Raw genomic sequence first — 24004 nt, 5'->3', positions numbered from 1 at the left:
GAATATTCTAAAGTTAAAATACATAGCCTGCTTAATATGATTGCCTAATTGGGAAGCAATAAAGTGAAAGAGGCTTTGACCAAACTATCTAATGGCAAATGCTAGTTATTTAGGGTGAAGGTTGTGAGCTTCCTATTTACACCAGTTACTCTACCGAAAAAAGGTACTCAGATCCTTTACCTTTATTAGAGTTAGCAACTAATAAAACACCTGCTCTCTTGTTTAATGAGAAGAAACAACCCATTTGGCTCATAATAGGGATAAACTGTAATTACAGATGTGTTACACGTTTGATAACTAGGTAAGGATAAATTGGTATTTTAGCCTCGAGATTACTCGTGTAAATCCAGCCCATCTCAAAGGTCGTTTGTCACTTAGACTCATGGAGTCACAGAATATCCCCAGTTGGAAGGGACCCACAAGGATCATCGAGTCCCACTCCTGGCACCACACAGGTCTACCCCACAATTCTGACCATATGACTAAGAGCACAGCCCAAACGCCTCTTAAACTTCTGCTTGGTGACTTCGGGAGCCAGACGTGCTGCCGACAGTGCAACACCTGGGCAGGAGCAGCACGCTCTGGTGACAGCTCTCCTGAAGGAAGGTCCCCACGTGAGGCCCTGCCAAGGTCCGACAGGCCTGGGAGGTGCAACCCCTCCTTCTGGGCAGGACAAAACATAGGTTGCGAGGGAGGGAGAGAGGAAAGATTTCCATTAGCCAAAGTAACATAAGATGGAAAAAGGAATCATAATAATGCTCTTCCTGTGAGCTCTTTCTAGTTACCAAACGATTCTTGTTTAATTCCTTTCTCTTCCCCTCATCATTCAAAGGGCTGGCCCGACATTTCTCCCTACAGGCCTGCTCCCCAGCATGACGTTCAGAACAAAAGGTCTGCCAAAATGGACAGCACCTGGAATAGAGAAAAAATAGTCAGTCTTACCCAGGCTCTACAACGCATTGGCAAGGCCCTTCTGGGTCTCTGAAATCAGATGGTGGAGCTCTCTCTCTTTCAGAGCACTCAGGGTCTCTCCCTTTCGGCATAAATCACTTTGCAAACACCTCAGCAGACGGGGAAACCCACCTAATTCACTCACCCGTGAATGAGGTCTGACCTATGCCTCCCAGCCCTCCCTTATTCAACCAAGACAGAGCCCTCCCGCGCCTAGGAAGCAGCTTCCAGCCTCCAGCTTCCAACACTCCTCCTCTTCCTGATCTGCCCTGGTTTATAGCTTTGCTTCCTGGCAGGTTTTGTAAGGCTCTGGTGTCTGCAGGCAGCCGGGGCCCTGCAAAGGCAGCCCCACTGCAAAGGCCTGAGCTCAAGGGGCTGAGAGACCAGGCAGAAAAGCCGAGGGGTTGTGCCCTGTTGTGCAAAACCGTCCCCACCGTGTGAAGGTGAGGTCCTTATTGAAATCCGCTGGCTCAAAGGCCCTGCAGCTCCTAACTGGCAGGGTGAGCTAAGCCTGGGGAAAGGCCTGCAAGGAGGCATGAATTAGCAAGACAAATTAAAATGTATGCTGGCTTGTATGTGCTGCTTCTTTAGGCGAGCTGTTGCAGCACTTTAACTAACCCCAGGTAGATACAAATTTCTTTGTGCAGCCTTACCCTACCTCAGTGCTGAGCAGGTACGGCTACCAGGGCAGCACAAACATTAGCGACCTGTCTGTGCAGTTACAGCTCTTAAAGGCAGGGTGGAAACGTCTCTAAGAAAAGCTACTGTAGGGCAGTGAGAAGCTCAGGTGCCGCTGTAGATGATGCCACTAAAGGCAGCCAAAAATCTGAGATACAGATTTTATTTGCTTACATACTACCTACAGGGTCAGAATGGTTTCTGCAGTACCTGCTATGCCAGTATGTATGTTTAACTGTTTTGTCAAAGCAGCAGTACTGCTTCAGTTTTGTATGCAATCGCCTGCAATTAACCATGCAAAGCTGAAGTGGGCAAGCATTTTTTTCAAGCCGCTCAGGCTGGGTAATGCAGTTTCCTGGCCTGCATCCTGTTCTAGCAGTGAGGTTCAACATGTCTGCAACAAAAAGGACAAGAATGATTAAATGGAATAGGGAAGTAGTAATTGTTCTCATTACTTGCAACAGCCATTAAAAGTAATTACAATTTGGCAAAGGTGGTTTTCAGATATAAAGAGTCGGTGTCTCAGATGCTCATTGGGAGTGAAACTTAACAAAAATGAAACACCTGTTCATACATCAGTGCTGCTGCAGTTTAGCAGCATGCAGCATTCCTGAAGCTGTTAAATACATGCATTACGCCAACAAAAATTTGGCCACATGTTTACTTAAGGCCTGAATAAATATGGCCGATCTCTGACAAAAATCTGATTAAAGTCTTACCTGGGGTTAATAAGACTGACAGCAAGAAGTGTCGTTTATAAGAAATCTACACATGACAAGTAGTGTAAGGTAAATAGCTTTCATTGATGTGAAATGGAATTTTGAAAGAAAAATCCTGTGCTCTGACTGGAAGAATGTATTGATTTATTCCCATCATCTCTGGTCTAGCGAGCGGAGCTGCTCCCATGCATAGCTGGGACACAAAGGGCGAAGTCAGTGATTTTAGCTAATGCAGGATCTCAGTGGACGCTGTTCTCATGGTGTGTAACCCGCTAAGGCCAAATATGTAATCTGACTTAGTCTGGCCAGTTCCAAGCATCTGATGGAGAGTAGCGAAAATATGTGTAGGAGTTTGGCAGTTCAAGTCCTTTAGCTGTATTTTTTTTTCTTTTCTGGCTAAACTTTCAGAAAACATAAAGAGTTGTGTTTGTATTTCATCTGGCTGTGAAAAGTAGAGGCTGAATTCTAAGTTATGCTGAGACTCGCTTGAGCCTTTTAAGAAATTCAGAAGACTCGTGATAAACGCATGTAAGGGCTGTAGGATGAAGCAGAGGATTGCTGCCTCTATGGTACTCTCCTTGGCGCTTGCACGTAGCAAACCACGTTTATGGTGCAAGTGGCTTCTGACAGAAATGCAGTGGTCTCTCCTCCTTCCCAAGCAATGCTTGCATGGGCACAGGGAACTGCAGTCTGGCTGGCAGTAGTTGCTTGCATGCTTCTTAAGCCTCCCTTCTCAAGGAGCACTGTAGTTTTTAGAACCCCAGATTTATTTATGTATTTATTGTTCCATCAGCTGGAAAAAGTAGGCTATTTCTCTAATCCAATTTAGGGAATGAACCAAAAGCCGAAAAACTTTCCCCTACTTCTAAACCCAAATAATCTGTGCATAAGCTGCTTTGTGTTCAATGTTTATACAAAATGGTTTTCTCAGAATGAGAATGAAATGTGTAATCCAGCCCAAGCCCCATGCTCCTAACATATAGAAGAAGCAACAGAATCAACGGATAAGCACCAGTTTATCACAATTTAGGCACAATTTTAGAATTGGCTCCTGCTACAGAGTGGGCCAAAACTGAACCTCCCAGATATGTGAATCCCCTAAAACACCCCAAATCCGTGCTTCAAATCAGTATAGCTGCATGATTGTATCTGCACAGTTGACCAGTACATAAAAAAAAAGCATTCTATAAACAAACAAGTCCATAAGCAGTAAGTTATAATATTTTTTTATTCATGTTAGAATTTCTATCAGTGTTTGAACATTAATATTTAGAGAGTTTGTAAAATTTCCATTCAAAGTTTAAAATGAGAACCACACTAGATCACAAATGGTAACTAAAACACAGTTCAGAATTGTATGAATATTCACACTCTCTTTCTCTCTTAACACTGTTAAACACTTTCTTTTCTGCCAGGGGGTTTACAAGGAAAAGTGTGCACCGTAATCACATCTCAGCAGTGTTCCAAAACATAATGGTATCATCATTACATATAACTCTTTAAAAATATACTTCTGTCAAAAGACTTGATGACTACTATGTACACTACAAAAATAAATTTTCATATAAATAAATTATATGGCATAATTTTATCTTTGTAACTGAAATGACACAAACCCACTCCTACCAAAACAGGCAGGCAATGAGACCCAGTTTGAATATTTTTTTCCTTTTAACTCCTTAACGCTAAAAGCTACGACGAGTCCTTAATGTAAATGTTATATACTCTTTCCTATTTAACATTAGTAAGCACTCTATACAAATAAAAATCCATTAAAAAGTAAAAACATAGCTGTAATAGTGTTTCCAATAGAAATAAAATCCCTGCATTTTGTTTGTTATAAACTGGCATGACAAATACTGTAAGAAAACATTCTTATGATACAAAAATATAAATATCACCCATGATTAAAAAAAAAAAGTTTAAGACAAAGCCAAAACAGAACAAATGTTGCCAGCCACTGAGTTCAACCTTGGCCAATGTGACTACTGGAGGAGGCGGCGCACACCGTGCACGAAGCAGCAGACAGCTCACCCTGCGCACAAACGCACGGGGGGTGGGAGATGCTGAGGCTCTCGCCGCCGCCTCAGAGGAAGAGGAGGGAGGGAGGAAGGCGAGGCGAGGTGGCCTGCTGCGGCCATGCCGGCGGCAGCGTCAGTGGGAGGGAGCCCTGCTGACCTCTGACACAGGAGCGCGCGCACTTGGCAGTTGAAGGTAGCTTCCAATTAGTATCATACAGTTTTGTTGCAGAGTTTTCATGATCTGAGGTCACTATGCTGCTAGTGCTAAACTGGGGCCCCTCGTCTTTTTGCCATTAAGAGTTTTCATGCTAAGACAGTGAACTGGACCAGTAGGCAGTTGCGACATTAACCCTTAGTGTACGTTGAAACAGTAGCTTATGTATCGCGGGAACAATACCAGGCTCTCACCTGCTCTTCGAGCGTTCACATTGGAGATCTGTAAACAAGTGCCTCATATCAAAGTGTTTTCAAGTGAGCAAAAAAAAAGGCATGGAAATTTGTGCATTCTAGTTATCCCCATTTGCTGCGCTAGGAAGGTCTGTGGGCAAAGATAGACTCCCTGAAGCCACTGGAGAAATACCCTTTCCCATCAAAGAACCGGCCACTGCCCTTCAGGCATCGTACTTGAAGAAAAGCCTCACCAGTGCTGTATTTAGAAACTGAATATTGGTTGCGTTTACTTGGCTCCGAACATACATTTGCACTTCTACCTGCTCTAAAAAAACAACTTGTAGAAGGGCAGAAAAAAATAATGGAGAAAGCAGAGGACAGAGATAATGAAAACTTTTCTTCTAGTATTTTAATCTAAGGTTCTCCATACTTAGGGTTTGTTTCCAACCAGAACACATATTGTTGTGTTTTTGTTTTTTTTTTTTTCAGACCCTTCACCTGCAGCAATCCATCTTTAGTTAAAAAATAATAATACAAAAAGCTAAATTAGTTTTGCAAAGAGATCCCCATTTAGCTGTTTTAATTAAAAGTGCCAATGCAGCATGGGAAAATACAAACAACAGAGAAAAGAACACCCCAGGTCTTGTGTGTCATTAATTACAGTCCTGGACCCAATAGAAAGCCATTTATACTTAATAAGTGAAAACAGAAGTTTTATATATATATATATATATTTATCCTTCCATTTGATTTTTATCACTTACTATTAACTTCTTTCCTGCCATGAAAATAAGGTGACAGAAGATACTGCTTTGAATGCTATAAGGACAAAGCTGAGCTGTGGCTCACCATCAGACAACTCGATTATTCAGCTTCTAATGCCACTCATAGTTATTAACAGCATCAAAATACGGCATGTGCTCATTGAATTTCTGTAACCACCAGCACCTCTCAATATCCAGCACCTTTGGAAGTGACAAAATAATATAGTTTTTGCACTTACCTGGCACCTTTTAAAAAAGTATCAAAGCACTTCACAAACAGTAATTAAGCCTCACAACTCTCTCGGAGGTAGGTAAGTATAATTATACCCATTTTACAGAACGAGAAACTGAGGCACAGGGCAGTTAAGTGACTTGACCAAAGTCACGTGAACCAAGTCATTAATAGTGTGGGAAACAGAACCACAACACCAACACCCTGACTCCCTGTCTTCTCTTCTATTTTATCCTGGGCCTTTGTTGATGGCAGTCTATGGTACATGTTGGTAAACAACGTAGTTTTCAGTACTGCCTGCTAAGAGGGAAAAGCAGACTCACATCAGCATTAGTGGGTTTATAAGCCCACTAAAGGTTACCATACAGTATAAGAGAAACTACAGTACATCAGGAACACACATACACAGGCATGCATAATTCCAGATGCACACATGGATACACACAGCAAAACAAAACCTGCACATAGCTAAATCTATTTAAGCCTCCAAGATTAACGTGCTTTTCTTCATATCTGCTTATTTTAAAGAATTATCACGCATAGCGTGTTTGAAAGTTAACAGTAACATTTCATACTACCACAGGGTTGTGATATGCAAACTTAAAATATTTTAAACAGACATGTACCTTTACAAAAAAATCCTATTACATAAGCAATATTTGCATAGAATTATACAAGTAAATTATACAATATTTAAGCAGCAGCAACTTGTGCTGAAATTTAGAACTAGATTAAGCTTAGTTGTGGCACAGAGATCAATGTACAATAAGTACAGAGCACAAACAAAAATGTCCCCACTCTATTGTCTGAAGGCAAATGACTCCAGATTATACTACTTTACATTGATTTTTTTGTATATTACATATGTGTACATCTTTTAAATACTTAAAGAAATATTTAACAAAATAATACAATAGGTTACAGTAACAGTGAACTGTTGTCCTGATGCAGCATGTCCTTTTCTATAACTTCAAGCAGTTCTTCTCTTCAAGCAGTTCTGGAAATACAGTTTTCCATCTTTGGCCTCTTCTTTGCTTCAGTTATCACCCTTTAAAAATAAAGAGGGGGAAAAAAAACAACAAACCAACAAATAAACATTCATTACAGTTGAAGAAAAACAAGCAAATCAAGCTAATCTAAAACTCAGTTCATGATTCTTATGGTTACAGTCAGCAGTCAGGTAACGTGGGCTCTTCTTTCATTTTAGTCATGAACTTCCTGGTAAAAAGATACTGACACCAATTAAATAAAATGTAGATGCTTTCATTTCAGAGTGTACAGCTTTAGATACCTGCCACAAATTTAGTCGAAACCAATGGATGCTTCAGGGAGTAATAAACTGTATTGGATACTGGGCACAGTTAAGACTCTTGCATTAGCTTGCAGTTAAACCTGGAAAAGCCGAGCCCAAGTATTTCCTCATTCGATACTATTACTTGCAGTATTTCTAGCCTGTGAGGCTAAAGGCATTCAGGGCTATTTGAACTTTGAGATGCTTGGAGAGAAATTTTATAAATCAGAAGGCAATTTTATCACGAGCCATCAAAAATTTTTCATCAAAACTCTCTACTTATGTGTGTGCACACAGAATACTTCTACAGCCAAAATAAGATGGCTTGCTCTGATCACACTAGTGTCTGTCCCTGAAAGCTCCGAAAAGAAAAGTGAGACAAAAAGAATCCACAGCTAACAATTTAACACTTCCTCTTCTCCCCAGTAGAGGAAGATTGAGTTAAAATACTGAGACATAGTTTTGAAGCCACAACTGAGTTTTTAAGTAAAAAAAGTTTTCTACTTAAAAAGTAGAAAGAGTTTTTAAGTAAAAAACTCAATTACTTTCTCCTCTTTGAAGCAGCACTCCCTGTGAGATTAGCGTAACATTTTCAGGAAAAAAGCAGCATTTTTCTTCCTCAAACATCTGCTAAAATATCTTGTCTGTTCTAAACAGCACTATTTCCTGCAACTTTCTCTTGCAAGCTTTAGGGGGACAATGATATAAGTCTCAAGTAACACAAACGCCTGGGTGAATAAGGGGAATATTGTTTCATGGGAACACATTAAATGCCCTTGAAGGTCAGCTGTGAGCTACACAAATCTGTGACAGCCACTGCAGCTACCCTGGCAAGAGGGAGAGCTTGGCCAGGGGACACCTCCAGGCTGTGAACGGGCAGGGCAGGTCCCTGAGCACAGTGAAGGGGACACCCCACAGCTCAGCAGTGCACTAGCCAAGGTCAGGCCTTTCTGCCTCCCTCGTTCAGCCCATCTCCCATCTCTCTTAAAGCAGATAGCAGTTTTACACTCTCCCAGACAATGTCATTCAGTATTATGCTTTTAAAAGGCAGAAGATTCAGTAATCAGAAGACAGGATCTGTCAACAGTAAACGTAATCACACAGCTCTGAACATAACACAACGTATCTGCTTCATTCTCCTCATCTGGTAAACCGGGACCGTACTATGTACTTACCCACTTTGCAAGGTGCTTGGAAATAACTCATGTCTGAACACCTTATAACTTCTTAGTACTGTAAAGTGCTATCTCATCCAGTGTAAAATGTACTATCTTCACAGTCAGCAGATTTACGATGAACAGGAATCAAGAAGTACGCCTACCTGAAGGTAAGGTACTTCAGAGAAATTTTATCTTCCCCCTTTCTTTTGCACACCATTGCCCAACATAGGCAAAGCTCACAGCTACAACAGACAGACCCACCTTTACACTGAGCTTTTGCCAGCTGTCCTTTCCTCACATTCGACATCTTGAAGCTCTATAACTTCTACTTTAGAATTTCTTCTTTCACACCGCACATTAAAAGGCACATGGGGGTCCTCGAACATCCCATGGTCAGCTTCATGGTACCCCTCGTAGGATGGAAAGCTTCCTCCCCGAGAGCTGTGGCTGTGCACAGCAGGGTGGACAGCGACAGTCACTGAAGCTGAGGCAGTCACAGTAGTGATAGGCTGGCAGTACGCTGGTCCCGAGGTGCCCATGGCACCGAACGCGGGGCTTCTCATGTTATGAGAACGAGCCCGGTGGCCCAGGCGATCCCTATTGCTGGGTCCTGAATGCCCTTCAGTAGAAATTTCAAAAGCGTCCCTGCGAGGACGGTAAGGAGGTGGTCGCAGCCCTTCCCTCACTTCCCGTTTGGGTTGTCTGCCCTGACGCCACGCCTGCTGTGTGCCGGCCTCTGGATTCGATTGTAATCTGGGACTTGACTGGTGCCTCGTCTCTGGCTGAACCACCTGGAAGATAGATGCACAGTCAGGCCTCTGAAAAAGCAAGGAAAACAAATGCCATGCTCTCTTACAGCTTACGCTAGGAAGACTTACAAGACTGCTGTCCTGGCTCTACAAAGGTCATGTTCTGGAGCCTTGTAACTGTTGATTTTTCCAAACAGTTTTTGTCTGAAGTTATTAAAAACTGGAAAGTATAACACCACAAAAACACAGGACTACAGCTGAAAATATTATTATAGGCTTCCTACATAGTGGTCCATGTTTTCAAAAGGATGGATAAGAAGCACTTCATCTTAACTGATTCAGCAAACAGAATTGCAGGCATTTGGAAAAGGCTCTATTCCGTGCAGGGTACATACACAGGATGTTAGCAGGGTAGTTTGTATAGGCTGTAGGAATCTGTTTTCTGATTTCTGTAAAAAGCGTGAAGCACAGCAGCCACATCAGTCAATAAACCGTGACCAACTTCAAATGTGGCTCTGCTTGTACCTATTTCTAGGCCTCTGCTGAACAAAAACAGATCCACATTGCAGCTCAGCATGCAGCATCAGCAGGGGTAGGAGACAAGAGCTTTTTCACTTTCCTTTGAAATTGCAGTTATGCCAACCCAGTAGCAAGATGCAACAGGCCTGAGACTTGGTACAACCCTGAAACGGCTTTTTTCTAGGCTGTATTATTTTTTCTTTCCAAAGTTTGCTGTCAGAAAGAGGTATATGAGATGGTGATCCACGAGGAGGTGCACGGAAGAGGTTTGGATCTCTTTATCTCTCCCAATTCTAAGAGGTCATCTAGAACAGCCATCAAACAGACAGAGAGCTCTCTCTTGTGATCGGTGCCAATACGATGTAACAACAATTACACATCCCGGAGACCTCAGCCCTGGTACCATCACCTTATACCCAACGTGATTCTAAAGTGAGGATAAGAAAAGCCTTCACTCCCTGTTTATAAGTACTCTAAGTTTTGGCACAAAGTCACGAAGCATTATCAGCCAGAAACATGAAAAAATCTTCCACAAAAAAATAAATACATTTAAATAAAAAACCCCAAACACTCTTCTTGCCCATCCAGCAGCCAATATTTGAGATACTTACAGTGGATCTCGCAAAGACAGGATTCTCAGTGGCTTCCACCACCACTTGATGGACCGGTGCCCCGGGACCTTGGGTAGCCTCATAATGATGGAGCTCTTCACTGATGCCTGACACTGTGGTTTGAGAGCTGTACTCTGAGTCAGAGGAATCTGATCCATTATTTGTGTGCCCAGGTGGCAGAGCAAACCTCACGATGCTGGGGGGTGGCTCAGGAGATGGTGTGGGTAATCTGTTTCGTCCATTGGCTGGTGAAACCTGGTGATGACAACGCTAATTATAATTACAAGCCTTCAAAGACATATGATTAGCATTACCCTTTTAATTGTGATCGCTTGATACAAATGTTCTTCTGACGAATACACCTTTCAATGCTGTGAGAACCCTAGCACCAGTTTTCTGATGAACATCTGTACTAATGTGAAAAACACACATGAAAGTGAGACACGATCTCCACCTGCAGATACGTATATGAACTGAGGTTCTTCTAGGTACTGTTGTTTCAGCAAGTGCATGTATGTGTACGGGCACGGGCTCTTGCAGTTATAAATACAGAAGTCACCTGTGGGCTTCCCTCCCCCTGCAGCATACACTAACCGTGGCTTTATAAATTGCCTCAAACGTGTGTATAGTATGGTTCAGTGACTATTTGCAAAAGGAGACAGGTACACACTTAACAGGACACAGTGGTAATAACATGTACATACTTACTGTTTGAATAAGGGACAGGCTATGTACGCGTACTATTGTGAAGGTAAGAGATGTCACACTTGTCAAAAATGTTTTACTAATTCAAAAAAAAATACATCTCACATTACTAATGCTACATATATACCTTGTGTTCTACTTTTATACACACACACATACAGCCAAATGAAGCGTGGCATACTTATCCTACTAATGCATAATAAAGATTACCCTGTGTAACACAGTAATTGTGTTAACGAGAGTGTACAATCAAATACAAATTTGATAGCTATGAATCCTTTTTTTTTGCTGGACTTGGGCTTCATACTGTAAAGTCATCGACATTTAAGTGAACCCTCCCATCCATCAAGAACCTTGCTCGAGCCAAGAGCATTCTGCAGGGAGGGGCAACTGGACGGGGGGACCTTTTGGCAGACTTCTGGTCATGGTTATAAAGGTGTGGTCTGTGGACCACCACTGGTGTATGTTGGCCCACACAGGCCTTCCTGGTGGTCTGCTCAGTTAAATATTTTGAGGAAAGCGACAGAGGCAGTGAGGTAGGAAAGGGGAAGGTATGTGTACAAAAGGAAACGTCCTTTGTGAAATATTGAGGAAAAGCCTAATTTTACAGGCTAGTTTTTATATCACGTTATGCTTTTAGAAGTGTACTTAAAACCTACATTCGTATCTAGTTTGCTGACAACCTCTAAAACAATACTTATTAAAAAACATACTTTAAAAATATAAGAATATTAAATAAACAAGAAATAGCAAATTTAATACAGATTTAAAATAAAACTAGAGCAAGAAACTTTTACATTTAAAAATCCAAGAAAATTTTAAAAATAAAGAGTTTCTAGAAAAGGGGAGTAGTCCTGGGAGGTGGGGTTGCAAAGACAATGTTATTATTTCTTCTGTTCTCTATGAGTTTTACTGACCTCAGGGTACGGTCCAAAGAACGAAAGAAGAACAGGAAGCAGCACCAATCCATTGAGAACTCCCAGAATGGTTAAGATTGCCAAAACAGCAAAGAAATACCTGAAGTGAGATTTCAGGGATTGGGGGGAAAAGAAAGGAGCCACAAATATTGTTAGTAATAAGGGATTACAAACTACCCTTAAATATATTAAAATAATACATTTATAAAATTAAGCCTCAAGTATTACTAATATTGTACTAAATAATTGTATCACTTTCTATATAGAGATATAGAGGTTTTTTTACCTTTTGTATCAGAGAAGCTACATTCCACAACCAAAAGTGTTAGTTCATAAAGGAAAGAAAAAAAAATTACATTTGTTAATTTCCCAGAATCTGGAAGCATGCAATGTTATTTATGAATGTGTTACACAAACACAAAAATATGGAATGTGCAGTGAATAGCTGAATGGACTGAAAGCACAAATACAATGAAAAGGGGCCCCCATTAGTGAAAACCCAGCAGAAGCAAACAAATGAAGTGAAGGGTGTAGAATTTAAACAATTTAGCCTAGAAGGAAAAGAAGCCCTCTTCTCGCAGCAGCTAATCCACTGTGAAATGCTTCTGCATCTTACAGCAGAATCTCTAATTAAATCTCTAGTGTATCAGGTAAGGCTTTCCCTTGCTGTTCATTAATCACAACTTTCCGCCTAGAATTCTGTGAGTTCCAGTTTTACCAAATAGCTCAAATTGCAACCTTTTTACAACACAGGAACCCGCTTTCTGCAAAGAAAATGCTGCCCATTCTATAGCGAGCTTCAGCATTGTACTGAGTAAGAGCACTCCACAATGGCAGAGCTGCATTGCAGGCTAATCTTTTGTTGAACAATTTAGCATCTCTGAATACTCTTGTTTTGCGTCAGCCAATTCAAACATAAAGGCTGAAGTACTATGGAAGAAGAGGAAAGTGCACAAGTGGTTGTCCTTTCCCACCATTGAGGGCTAAGGTCTGGGATCCTTCATGAATACCAAGGTAAACCTGTCAGTAAAAGGAAAGCCTTGCTAGTTGGTATTCGGCACAGCTGGGGCTCAGACTAAACTTAAGGCTGCGTTGTAACTAATGATTTCAAGGACTCGGTCTTGGTGAATTCCTGGAGGAGAAGGGGTAGGAGAAGAACTGAGGGCAAGTTTGCTACTAATGGGTCTGCTGATTACATTGTCTAGCTGGCAACAAACTTTACTGCCTCTGTCTTTCCACATTTGATCAAATATATCAGACTCCTGTAAAACTACAAATATCCTACTATTATAAACATTTTGGAATTTCTGATCTGCATTAGCAAAAATCAGCAAACCAATCTACTCCACTAACATAAACCACCAGAACTTTATACTGGGACAGAAATCAACAACAGGCATTAAAAACATTTGCATCTCATCCATCTAACACTAGGATAAACAGCAGGATTTTAGCTCTGACCACTTGGTGTATACAATGTCTGTTAATTTACTTAATCTTCCACATTGTTGGACTAATCTATCCCCTTCCGGAAGTTTGGGATCTTCTTCACCCACTATAACAATACTTGGGCTCTGATAGTTTATTTTACTGTATTTTTTTTAAACAGGGCAAACTAAAGTCAGATTGTGCTAGAAAATGAGAAACTGATGGCCCAAAAAAGTAAAATAACGTAAGTTGAAAAGTTGAAAGGCACATTTTATATACTAAGAGAATATCCAATCCAAATTTGGCATGAAGGGCTGCTACAATCATCCATTTGCAATGACACAAAAATATTCTTGCCAAAATCTGGTCTGTTAAGTAGGAAAGTAAAACACCAAATGTACCCCTGTAAATTTAGGTTAAATCTGTAAGTAACCTATATGTCAAACACCTCCATCTCTTACAAGATCAGCTCCTAAAAGAATAATTCTAACTTATTTGTTCAACACCAATAAAATAAAAAATCCTGACCTCAAAAAATGCCTGTTATACTTCAGGAGATGCGGTGTCTCTATAACAATAATCCCCATGCAGGTTTCATGAGGTCCAACTACAAGCCTCCTGCCACCTTGCTTTCTTCAGATCTCTTATACACATAAACAAAAAATCCTAATGAGATTTAGCAGCCATTCTCTCAGTTCTTGCTTCTGATGTTTTGTTGCTGTTGTCAAGTGGATGTCAGCAAAGTCTGGTCATCTATCCAGCTTATGTCTACCTAAGTAGTTAAGTCATCTTAAAGACAACTTGTATTTGGCCCGGTTCTACCTCAGTTCTGTTTTAGGTCTTAAAATTTTTTTTTTCATGCTGTAGTTTGCCACAAAGAACCTGTGTTACTTCTAAGATTAGCCATTTTGCAGAGTTCCACAGGTTGTTTGGAATAGAATAGGATCTGTTTCACTGAACTTCTCAAATTCCCCTCAAAAGAAAAACTTGCTCTCCTCTCATACTCGACGAATTCACATTCTTAATTAAATCCACAAGAAACAGCCTGCCTGTAGTTCTAAACAGAAGGGCCTTCAGGCTTTGCTTTACAAAATTTTAATATGAAGTTCTGTGTTCATACTTATGGTTCCCTAGCTCCCAACCAGAGCTTTCTTTCTCTCCGCTTTCAGCACTGCTGTAAGCCTCGTATAACGACAGAAGGAGAAGGCCCAGAGAGCGACGCTTGCAGCACAGTTGCAGCACGTTTGTAGGTTCATGTGTCCTTTCAACATAAAATTTTTGTGCATACAAGAAGTCTGGAGGATCTAAAGGTTAAAGGTCAAACCCAGCTAATACCAGACAATACTCGCTATTTTGAACTGATTCAAATCCAGAATTAGCCAACTTTGCTGAAGAGGGCCATTTTTGTTTCCTTCCACGCTGGGAGTCAGATTTTCCTGGAACAGATTTTAATACCAGCAATGGAAACACTACTATGTCTAGCATGCAACAAGGAGTTAATAAAACAGAAGGAAAGCAGGACCATGATGTCAGCATGCTTGACACACCATGCATAGTAATAAAATGACAGACACACTGAAATGACTAAATATTAAAAGCATACTTATTTTTATTTTTAAAATAAAGTCAAGACACACGCAAATGCTTTACCTGACAATAAAATCAAACTCTGATCCTGCGAGCATTAACACTCCAAGCAGAGTGGACACAGCTCCATCCAGCACTGGTGCAAACATGTGTTCCAGGGCAAGGACAGCCCTATGGTTCTTGTCTCCTATGGCAGTTAAGAATGCCTGTAAAACAATGAAATTCATTTCATTACACAGATACATACAACCTGTCAAACAGTCTCTCTCATAGCATGCACAGTTTTTTTGCCAGTTAATTACTTCAGTCTACAGTTTATGAAAATATCTCTGTAGCTGGCTAACCTTCAAGACAAGGTCTGAATCTGCAGTCATAGCACATAGCTGCTGCTGAAGTCACACGACCAGAGTAAGCACTGATTAAAGAATCAGAGCCCTAGCAGTAATTTTTGGAAACAAAGCCTGCTTGCACCAGTAGACTTTTCATGTTGCCAGCTTTGCTTATTTCCACCTGGAAAGAATTCATTTCACGGTGAGAACACTTCAGGTGTAAAAATTATAGAGCTACTCTTCAAACTCTCAAGGGGACATGGCTTCCACTACTATCATGGGAAGTTTGCTGTAAAAATAGCCAACACTGACTGAGGTTTTCCTACACCAAGCTAGGACCAGTAGCCTTTGTTCAGATACGCCCACCCATGGTAACATTTATCAGTGAGTCAGGTCTTTCTGTCATATGCAAAGAAGTGTCCATTGGTACAGGACATTTCTTCTTCACAGTTCTGAGGATCCAGACATCATAGGAAGGAAGCGCCCAACTGATGGAGAGTTACCAGCATATTCAATGGGATTGGCATAAAGTAACTCTAGACTATGTGCTGTTTTAACACTTCTATTTCACTCAAGAATAATGTTTCTTGCAACATTTACTACTTCAAAGCTAGCAGCCTTATACATAAAATTGCCTTAGTAATAATAAGGAACAGAGTAGTGCATGAGCAACAATATAACTCATAAAATGTCCATCTTTCTCCCTAAATCTCCTTAGTGAACAAGCTGCATCAAGAACACTCAAATGGTGTTTCTTACGAATTGGTCTTCTCATTGTATAGTGTAACAGTTTAAGAAAACAGCAATCTGTTTGATATTCTCCCTGTGATTTATAAGGTTTCTCTCCTAGGTGAAATCTCTTGCATCTACTAACATGTGCTCAAGAAGCTACCCTCCACATGGTCCTGGTATTTAAGTATCTCTTCTCTGGCAGCTTATTTTCACTTACCTAACAAAATTTGGCTGAAATCAATCAACATATTAAAAAGTTACTTGGTGGGACAAACAGACCAAAAACATGTGGAATAAGGGTCCCAACCCTCATTTCTGTAGGGAGCCCAAACATGTAATATTAATCTTTACAATTGGACTAATGATGGTATATGGAAAATTAACGTGTCCAGGACATTTTACATTCCCATATCCACAAATGGATAAAGAATCCCCCTCAGGGTAAAGGCAGCTGTCAATGAGATGACTCTTGTGAATGGCAGCTATGGGAGCTGTGGGATTTGATCCACAAACATATTAAAACATTATCTAAACTACATATGTGTATGTGTGATTTTAAAGGATGCATAATACAAGAGTCTACTATTGACTCAGAATTTATTTGCAGGAATGAAAAAAAAATGAAAAAAATGAAGTGACAATTCACAGGTGACAGCAGAGAACTGAACCACAAGTAGACTGTTAATTACTCTTCAACAAGTTCAATCCAAGGTCTGTACCAACAGTGCCTTTTTTTTAATGCAAGACTGGTGTATATTCATTAAGTCCTATGAATATACTGCTTACCATCATCTGAGGTCTACTAAGCATTTATGTCAAAGCCTGTGTTGGAAAGATTTTGACACCAGACTCAATGTGAAAAAACACAATTTTAAATTCACTTGGCACTCTAGCTTCAGCCACAGGTGATTTTTACTTACATATAAATGGTACTATAAATTAAATTGGTTTATTTCCATTTAGAAACAAACAAGTGTTTTGTACTTCTGTATTCCAATTTTCCTTTTTTAAAATGTCACTTCTATGAAACTGTGATTTCTTTCTTCCTCTTGTGCAGCTGGTTTCTAAAACTTCCCAATGTATCAAGTGCTGGCAAACATGTTTACCTCCAAAAGTCTAACTCTCCATAGCGTAAGGGGAAAAAAAGCATCACCACTTCAGGGATCCGGTTGCTTCTATTTAACCTCCTTCCCCTACAACTTTTCTTAAAATTATTTTTATCATCCTGCCACTTCTTGTGCCCCATTTTTGTATACACATCTCCAGTGTGCTAAGATCCCCTTCAGTTCTCATCTCCTTTTGCGGAGTGTGCAAAGTGTTGGAAAGTTCAGCACTGACACTATCAAATGTGAACACAGAAAAATAGCCCTTTAATCTCTTCTTTATCACTAAATAAAGCAAGATGAGTTTTACAGACCTTGATCACCCAAAACTGCCCCCTTGCAAGAGCTCTGTCATTTTGCCACATTTGTGTACATCAGGTTGACTAAGCTGGGTGAATAGGTGCACTCTAGATTTGGACACTTAACTTTGCAAATGTTAAAAATGTTTACATAAAATGCATTTCTTTTTTCCTCTGCTCCTCCTCATCACATTGGAAAACTATTTTTCAACGTATTTCATATTTGTGCCCAACTGTTGATGGGTTCTGAAAAGAAGGTGCAGATTTTTCAAGTGGAATATGAACCTGAATCCATTCAAATTTTAGTGGCTTGGAGACATTAAATGACAATCTGATTTTGAAAATCTCCTTTCAAAGGCTGCTATTCCACAAGATACAGAACGTACACACAAGAAGAGTTTCTCAGCATTGAGGCAACAACAGCCACACTGCAGAAAATGACCAGGAAAGTCTTATAGCGACTATAAGGATTTGTGATCTGAACATAGCCATGACGTTATTTTAAAATACTTTGAAAATGCTTCCTAGTTTTACATACCAAAGCAACATGAACAGTGAATTCCACACCAATCCCAACAGAAGCAATCAGGATAACCACAGGCACTGCACTCAGTTTTATTCCGATTAGACCCATCATACCGAACAGCTCCACAGTCATCAGAGCCAGCACCACCACCTAGATGATTTCAAAGAGCTGTTAGTAACTTCCCATACTCTAGACAAATGAAGAGAAAGACATTTCAGAACAACATGGTGACTATAAAAGCAGTCCTCTATTGCCAACGGCAAACTAGTTTTCCTTCCTTGTTTCATTGTGCTCATTGGCAATGACTTGCTAAAGAGCTGGTTTAAATTATACTCCTAAGAATCAGTTACCAGAGCAAGCATCAATTTTCTGTTGGCTACAATATTATAGGTGATCTGAAAAATAATTTATTCTTCTTAATGATGGTTACCCACCAAACCTACATTCTCTTATTCACCTGATTCTCTGACTATCTTTCCAGAAAAAGTAACTTTCAACTATCTTTACTGGAATTCTTTTTGTAGAACTGTGTATGTAAGCGAGGATGACTCTTGAGGAGGTTTAAAGCCCACAAGAAAGTGAATGCCGTAATCAGCTGATGAGTCTCATGTTACAGAGGGGCTTTGAGCTTTTAAGATACTTGGAGGGATTGACATGAACAAAGTGAACAGTTAAATCTAAGGGAAAGCTTTATTTTTCTTTCATCTACCTTGTAAAAAAATTGAGGAAAAGGGAGGGGAGGAAATCTGTAGAATCAACTTTAAAGTTTCTAAAACCAAGCAAGAAAAAAAGATTGACATACTTATACAAGCAGTGGTAGACTCTGAAAATAAACCCCTTTTCTAAAGGAAAAAAAGTATGCACTACAATAAATGATTTTATAAGTTAATGAATCAAGAATAATAACATAAATTGCTTGATTAAGTGCTATGAAAAATATTCTAGACTAAACATTTACCTTTTAACATACCTGTCGTATAAACGTACATTACAAAAACTAGTAACCATTTTATGCTTTTCTACTTCTGGCATTTTATAAACCATACGACAGTTTATGGAATTTAAACATAGGAACCTCATCATTCAATTTAACTTGAATGTTTACTGTGAGACTTATGGTGCCTTGCAGAAAGCATGGAGGAGTATTCTCTTCAGTTTAGAATTTTATGACTCTTTCTCGTCAATAGCCCAGTTACACTCCTTCCACAGTGCGTACTGTACAACCTAACCATTTCAGTTTTTCCAGAAAGACTGCATTCAGAAATTAGTAGGAAAATTTACAGGCAAGCTAGTCACAAGCAACCGCCTTGAGAACTAACATTGTTTGATAGAAGAGGAGAAGGAATAAATAATTACAAGCAACTTTAACAAAACTCTTAATTTTCCTCTGTGTCTTTATCTCCCATGTTAGTATGCATCTAAGCAAGGGCAAAAGTTTATGTGCCTTTATAAGAAACCTTTAAAGCTGCAAAAAAGGTGGCCAAAGGATTAAGGTTATTGAGGTTTGTACCTTTAGCGCGAACCCTACCCCCTCAAGTTGAATAAATATATAATGAATGATGCAATATACATACTCCACCAGAGGCCCAGACATAAACAAAACCTTCCCGACTACAGCAAGAGCTATGCTGAAAGGAATTTGACTTCAACAAAGACCCTTATAATAAACTTACAATGATCCCAGCCGTCCAGGGGTTTAGGAGGAAGAGGGCACACACCAGAAACGTGCAAGCCAAAACCACACTAATGGATAAGAGAAGCCAGTGGCGAAGCCCAATGTACTGCTCCCAGAACAGAAACGGGTAACCATTTGGGTAGCTGGCGATCCCCAGACTGGTGTAGTTACTACAGATAGCTCTCACTTTCTCGATAGCTTCCACAAAGTCAGAAGTTTCACGTAATCCATTGAGGTAGAAAGGAAACTGAGCGTATTCTATGGGCTCAGCTGCTGGAACTAAGAAAAGGATAGCAATGTTTAAATGCATGTTTGGGAAGAAGATACACAGAGAGCATGATTAACAAAACACTTCAATCTCCATAGCAAAATGTTTAAAGGCGTTGAATTTAAATTTTACATCTTTGGAGCAAGCAACATTTTAAAAACTCTAAACACAGGAGATTACTATACTTTACATTGCAATACAAGGGGATGAAGCCAGTCTATATTAAGTTCCCAAACAATTTTATATAATTTAAGAGCAATGTGTTTAAGCTTCATCAGTTATATAGTGCTTTTTACTGAACAGATTGCCAAAAGTCCCTATCTGCAACAGAAAATTGAAGATCACATCATGTTAAATATTTTCTCCAAATGTTTTATGCAAGTGCAGTTCCTTTGAAATTAAAGATCATTTCCCTGAGATTGACTGAGGTCCACTGACAAAAAAAAAAAGAGGAAAGCGATATTCAGTCAGGTTGGTTGGCTTTTAAGATTTCCGTTGAATACTTTGAAATTCAGATTCAGAAATCCATGTTTTGTTACTGATGCAAATGACTGTAAAAAGCACTAATATAAAAGTAATGGTTTAGTGAGGAAATACATAACCTTTTATCCTTTAATAATTTGACAAACCAAAGCTCTCCATGCTTCTTTTTAAGCTCAGTGCTAAGTCTACTGTACCACAAGAAAAAAAAAAAAAAAAAAAGCTTCCACAACAAGCATTTCGTTACTGCCGTTGTGTGTTCCAGACCCTGCAGGGTCATTCAGTTGACTTGCTAAACATGATTTGCCCTATTATAATCTCAACTATAAATTTTCATTAAGACAAGACTTGGCTGACTGCCACAAAGCTCTAGGGTTCAGATCCACTGAAGCACAGCTAGCTTGTTACCCAATCACATTTCCAAGTGCACCAGGCCTCCCCCACATGCCCTCTCCACTTCACCGGTGTCCAACTAGCAATCTTCCCAATAAATTCAAAGCTGAAGCAAAGCAACGCAAACTAGCATTACTACTCAGGAAAAAAACAAACAGCATGGAATAGGACTGCTCCCCTACCTAAGCAGCTCTTGTACCATACCAGTGTTGGTACCTTAGACATATGAGCTAACTCGATAAAAATCCCTTGGGTATTAAGAATTGAGGACAAGCATGGTATAATCTGAGCGATAACACTTTGGAGCGACACAAGCAGCAATTTCAAGCAATCTCCACGTTTCTCTCACAAAACTATCACACAGCATTAAAAAGCAATTCTTATTACTAGTTTTTAGAGCTTTAAGCTGTTATAAAACTCATTTTTCAACATGATAAAATCCTGCAGTGGCATCACATTTGCAATGGTACATTTGTCTCTTGAGGCTACAGAGTAACACAATATATTGTTCTGTTTATGCTTCTGAGCCCTGTACAGCATCAACCAACTAGAGAGTTACTGGTCCTTGAAGGAAGGAGTGGGGGCACTTATATAAACTGTAAGACATTAAGATGAAATGTTACTTACTTCTCAGCCTTGTTTCTGGCATATAGTCTGCTTTGTCATGGACCCATTCTGGGCGGTGAGGCCGGATGTTGGCTTGAGAGGCAGCATAGGCCACAGGGTCATTGCTAACCCAGGCTGTCAGGTAGATGTAGAAAGCATTTGGGTTAATGATTCCATCTGCATCCACCAGACGCTGTTTAGTCAACTGAAAAATGGAAAAATTAGAAGCCTTTCAAAATGAGCTTTGTTTTTGGGGCTCTTGCTGTAAAACTTTCAATGAAAAGACACATACATAGGAGGGGAAAAACAAAGAGTATAAGCTTTCAGTTGAAGTGACTTATCACTGAACTGTTGTTGGGCAATATAGAAGAAACCTAAAAAAGAACTAGTGATGGTAGAAAGTGGTTATTTATAAATTAATACTCAGATAGTATTTACTATAACCACTAAATCAGCAGACGGTTCCAGAATAGACTGAACCAATTAAACCTGAATTCTAAAAGCCTGCAGCCAAGAGTAAAAAACAACCAAGTTGGAGAAACATATTTAAAGAAAGGGAAAGAAAATCTGGCAAGAGTCCCTATACACGTCTGTGTGCAGTTAACCTCTGTTGTTAACACTGAAGGAAATGCCACCCAGTAAATGGAGGAGAGCTATAAAAATAAAACAACATCTGTATAAATTTTGCTAACACTTGCCTCCTATGACCTATGTATTCAGAAAATGCCCAGCATCAAGAAAGCAGACGAGTGCCCTATGCTATTTGGGTCACTGTGGGCAACTGTATCTGTGGGGTAAACAGCAGTGGTACTCTTCTAGGGTTCTCAAGCTAAATACTGCACAGCTAGGGCTCTGACAGAGGACTCTGTGGATGAAAAGTATTGCTTTTTTGTTTTGTTTTGTTTATTTAAAATTCTGGCTGGGCTCCAGTTTCAGGTCTTTTTAATGAAATGAAAAACAACAGTGACAGCCGTTAAAAAAAAGCTGGATTCCAAAGATCTGGATTCAATTAATCCACAGGATATGCAACAACTGTATGTCTTCAAGCTGTCTTTGGAACTGCATAGTACAGGGCTCAGCCCCTGTGGGTGCACCACACTTTTCTCCCTCCCAGGCACAGGAAATTATATCAGCAGCTGTAGTCCAATCACATTTGTTCCACCACGTACCTGGTACACATTGCTAAACAAAACCTCACTAAAGGTTTTCTCTTCAACCCCCTTTCTTTCCTTAATTCACAGCTGAAGCTTCATTCAGACCTGACAGCATGCTGCATGTTGCTATACAGCCGTGTGTTTTACACACCATAGTAACTTTGAACAATGTACTCTGTAAATCTTTCACCTTTAATGCCAGCAAAAGAGAGAAAGACAATAAGCAGATCTGCCAAGAAGCTCATCAGAAAGACTGTTTTTCTGCCTAAAAGCACAGTGAGTCAATAGGGATTCTAGGACAGGAGAAGCTAGATTATTGCAGATTTTTTTCTTCGAGGTTTTAAGTATAATTTTAGCTAAAGGAGTCAAACCTAATGTGTTTCCACCTACCAATGGCTACAGCAGTCATATCCTGTGATAACCTTATGAAAGCACGTCAGACGTATCCTATTTAGGCAGCTCAGCCAACTGCCATTGCTGGTTCTACTACAGTATATCTTTTTTTAGTGATGACAGTACAAGAATATGATATTATCATTCATCAACATCCTTCTTTAAAATTCAGGTTTTGAATAAACTGGTAGGAACTAAGCAAATGATTAGAAATGCTAGATGCAAAACCACAGCAAAAGCTGAGCAAAAACTGACCCTGTAAGGAAGCTTGATTCAAACCAGCAGCAATGCCTCTTAATACAACAAGGCTGATGTTGGCTCTATGTCTCACGTAGAACCAGGCTCCATCTATGGATGCAGCAATGCATCCTCCACAACTCCAGTGAGAACAGAGAGTATGTTTGAGACGGGAGCAGCACTTAACACAATCTGCCCAGTAATTACCAAGGACAGGCATTCCCAGTGTTGACTTTGAACACTCTGCAACACAGGCCAGACTGCAGCTAATACAGAGCTCTAGCAAAGTCAGCAAGGCCACGCAGAATGGTATAACTCAGGTATTTCAATTCTTAAAGATGAAAAAGGGACTATGACATGCTCTTTCCACCTCTCCCTACTCCTGATGACTTGTGCATTCCTGTATAAACCAGTATGGACTCTGATACAGTACCTGGCTGATGTCAATGGGCTTTGCTCTGTTGCCTGTTTGTACCAAGAGTTTGTAAGCCAGAACAGCATCATCAGATCCATTTTTATAATTGTTGTAAGTGATCTTCCCAGTTTCCCAGTCGCTGTCAAATGCATCCTGAAGTCCTGAAGAGTTAAGAAAGTCAAGAAGACGACAGAACAAACAGGTAAGAAATCAATCAGAAACAAATTTCAGTAGAAAGAAAGAAGAACGACTTTTTTCAATGTAAACTTTGACCCTGTGTAGCTGAAGCAGGAATCAAATTATCCAACCACAGCCTCCCAGATTTGGGTTCCTCACTCACTCACAGTATGGTAAGGTAAAAGTACCACTTTCACGTCCTGTCTTTTGTGCAGAGAAAGGCAGGAAAACAAGAAGGTGTAAGGGAGAAGCCTCAACACTCTTCCCACATTGTGCTGACCAGCAAAAGTGGATTAGCATACCACAGATGCAATCTGCACTGGAGTAACCACCCTACCCTCAATGCCTACAGGAGATCTGAGGTAGGATTAGGACTCTCAGGTCAAGTGTCCTTCTCAGAGACTTTCTTGAGTTTGTATAGCCTCACCACTGCCTGACAGGAATGCTAGCTGTGACACAGCAACCTAGCACTCTGCTTGGAGTAATACGTTGGGA

The 24004-nt window shown here is 40.1% G+C and overlaps 1 protein-coding gene across 5 annotated transcripts in view; it reads right to left on the bottom strand.

Annotated features, from left to right (window-relative positions):
* Nucleotides 1-3550: 3550 nt before the first annotated feature.
* The window catches only part of PTCH1 (patched 1), a 73550-nt gene continuing 53096 nt past the window's right edge, over nucleotides 3551-24004 (bottom strand). For 4 of the 5 annotated variants that reach the window (XM_083817969.1, XM_083817967.1, XM_083817968.1 and 1 more), the window contains 9 exons: nucleotides 23351-23493; nucleotides 21155-21338; nucleotides 19385-19665; nucleotides 17724-17861; nucleotides 14786-14928; nucleotides 11708-11807; nucleotides 10086-10340; nucleotides 8468-8997; nucleotides 3551-6803 (listed from right to left, as the gene is read on the bottom strand). In XM_083817969.1, coding sequence (XP_083674095.1) covers nucleotides 8470-8997; nucleotides 10086-10340; nucleotides 11708-11807; nucleotides 14786-14928; nucleotides 17724-17861; nucleotides 19385-19665; nucleotides 21155-21338; nucleotides 23351-23493 — 1772 coding nt within the window. In that variant the 3' untranslated portion in view covers nucleotides 3551-6803; nucleotides 8468-8469. Of the gene's footprint in view, nucleotides 6804-8467; nucleotides 8998-10085; nucleotides 10341-11707; nucleotides 11808-11943; nucleotides 12011-14785; nucleotides 14929-17723; nucleotides 17862-19384; nucleotides 19666-21154; nucleotides 21339-23350; nucleotides 23494-24004 lie in introns of those variants that run through there. The other variant, XM_083817970.1, reaches the window with a different exon arrangement.

The sequence above is a fragment of the Anser anser genome (genome assembly GCF_964211835.1).
Source record: "Anser anser genome assembly, chromosome: Z".
Lineage (NCBI taxonomy): Eukaryota > Metazoa > Chordata > Aves > Anseriformes > Anatidae > Anser > Anser anser.
The sequence above is the reverse complement of the archived record's forward strand: the minus strand, read 5'-3'. Positions and strand labels throughout refer to the sequence as shown.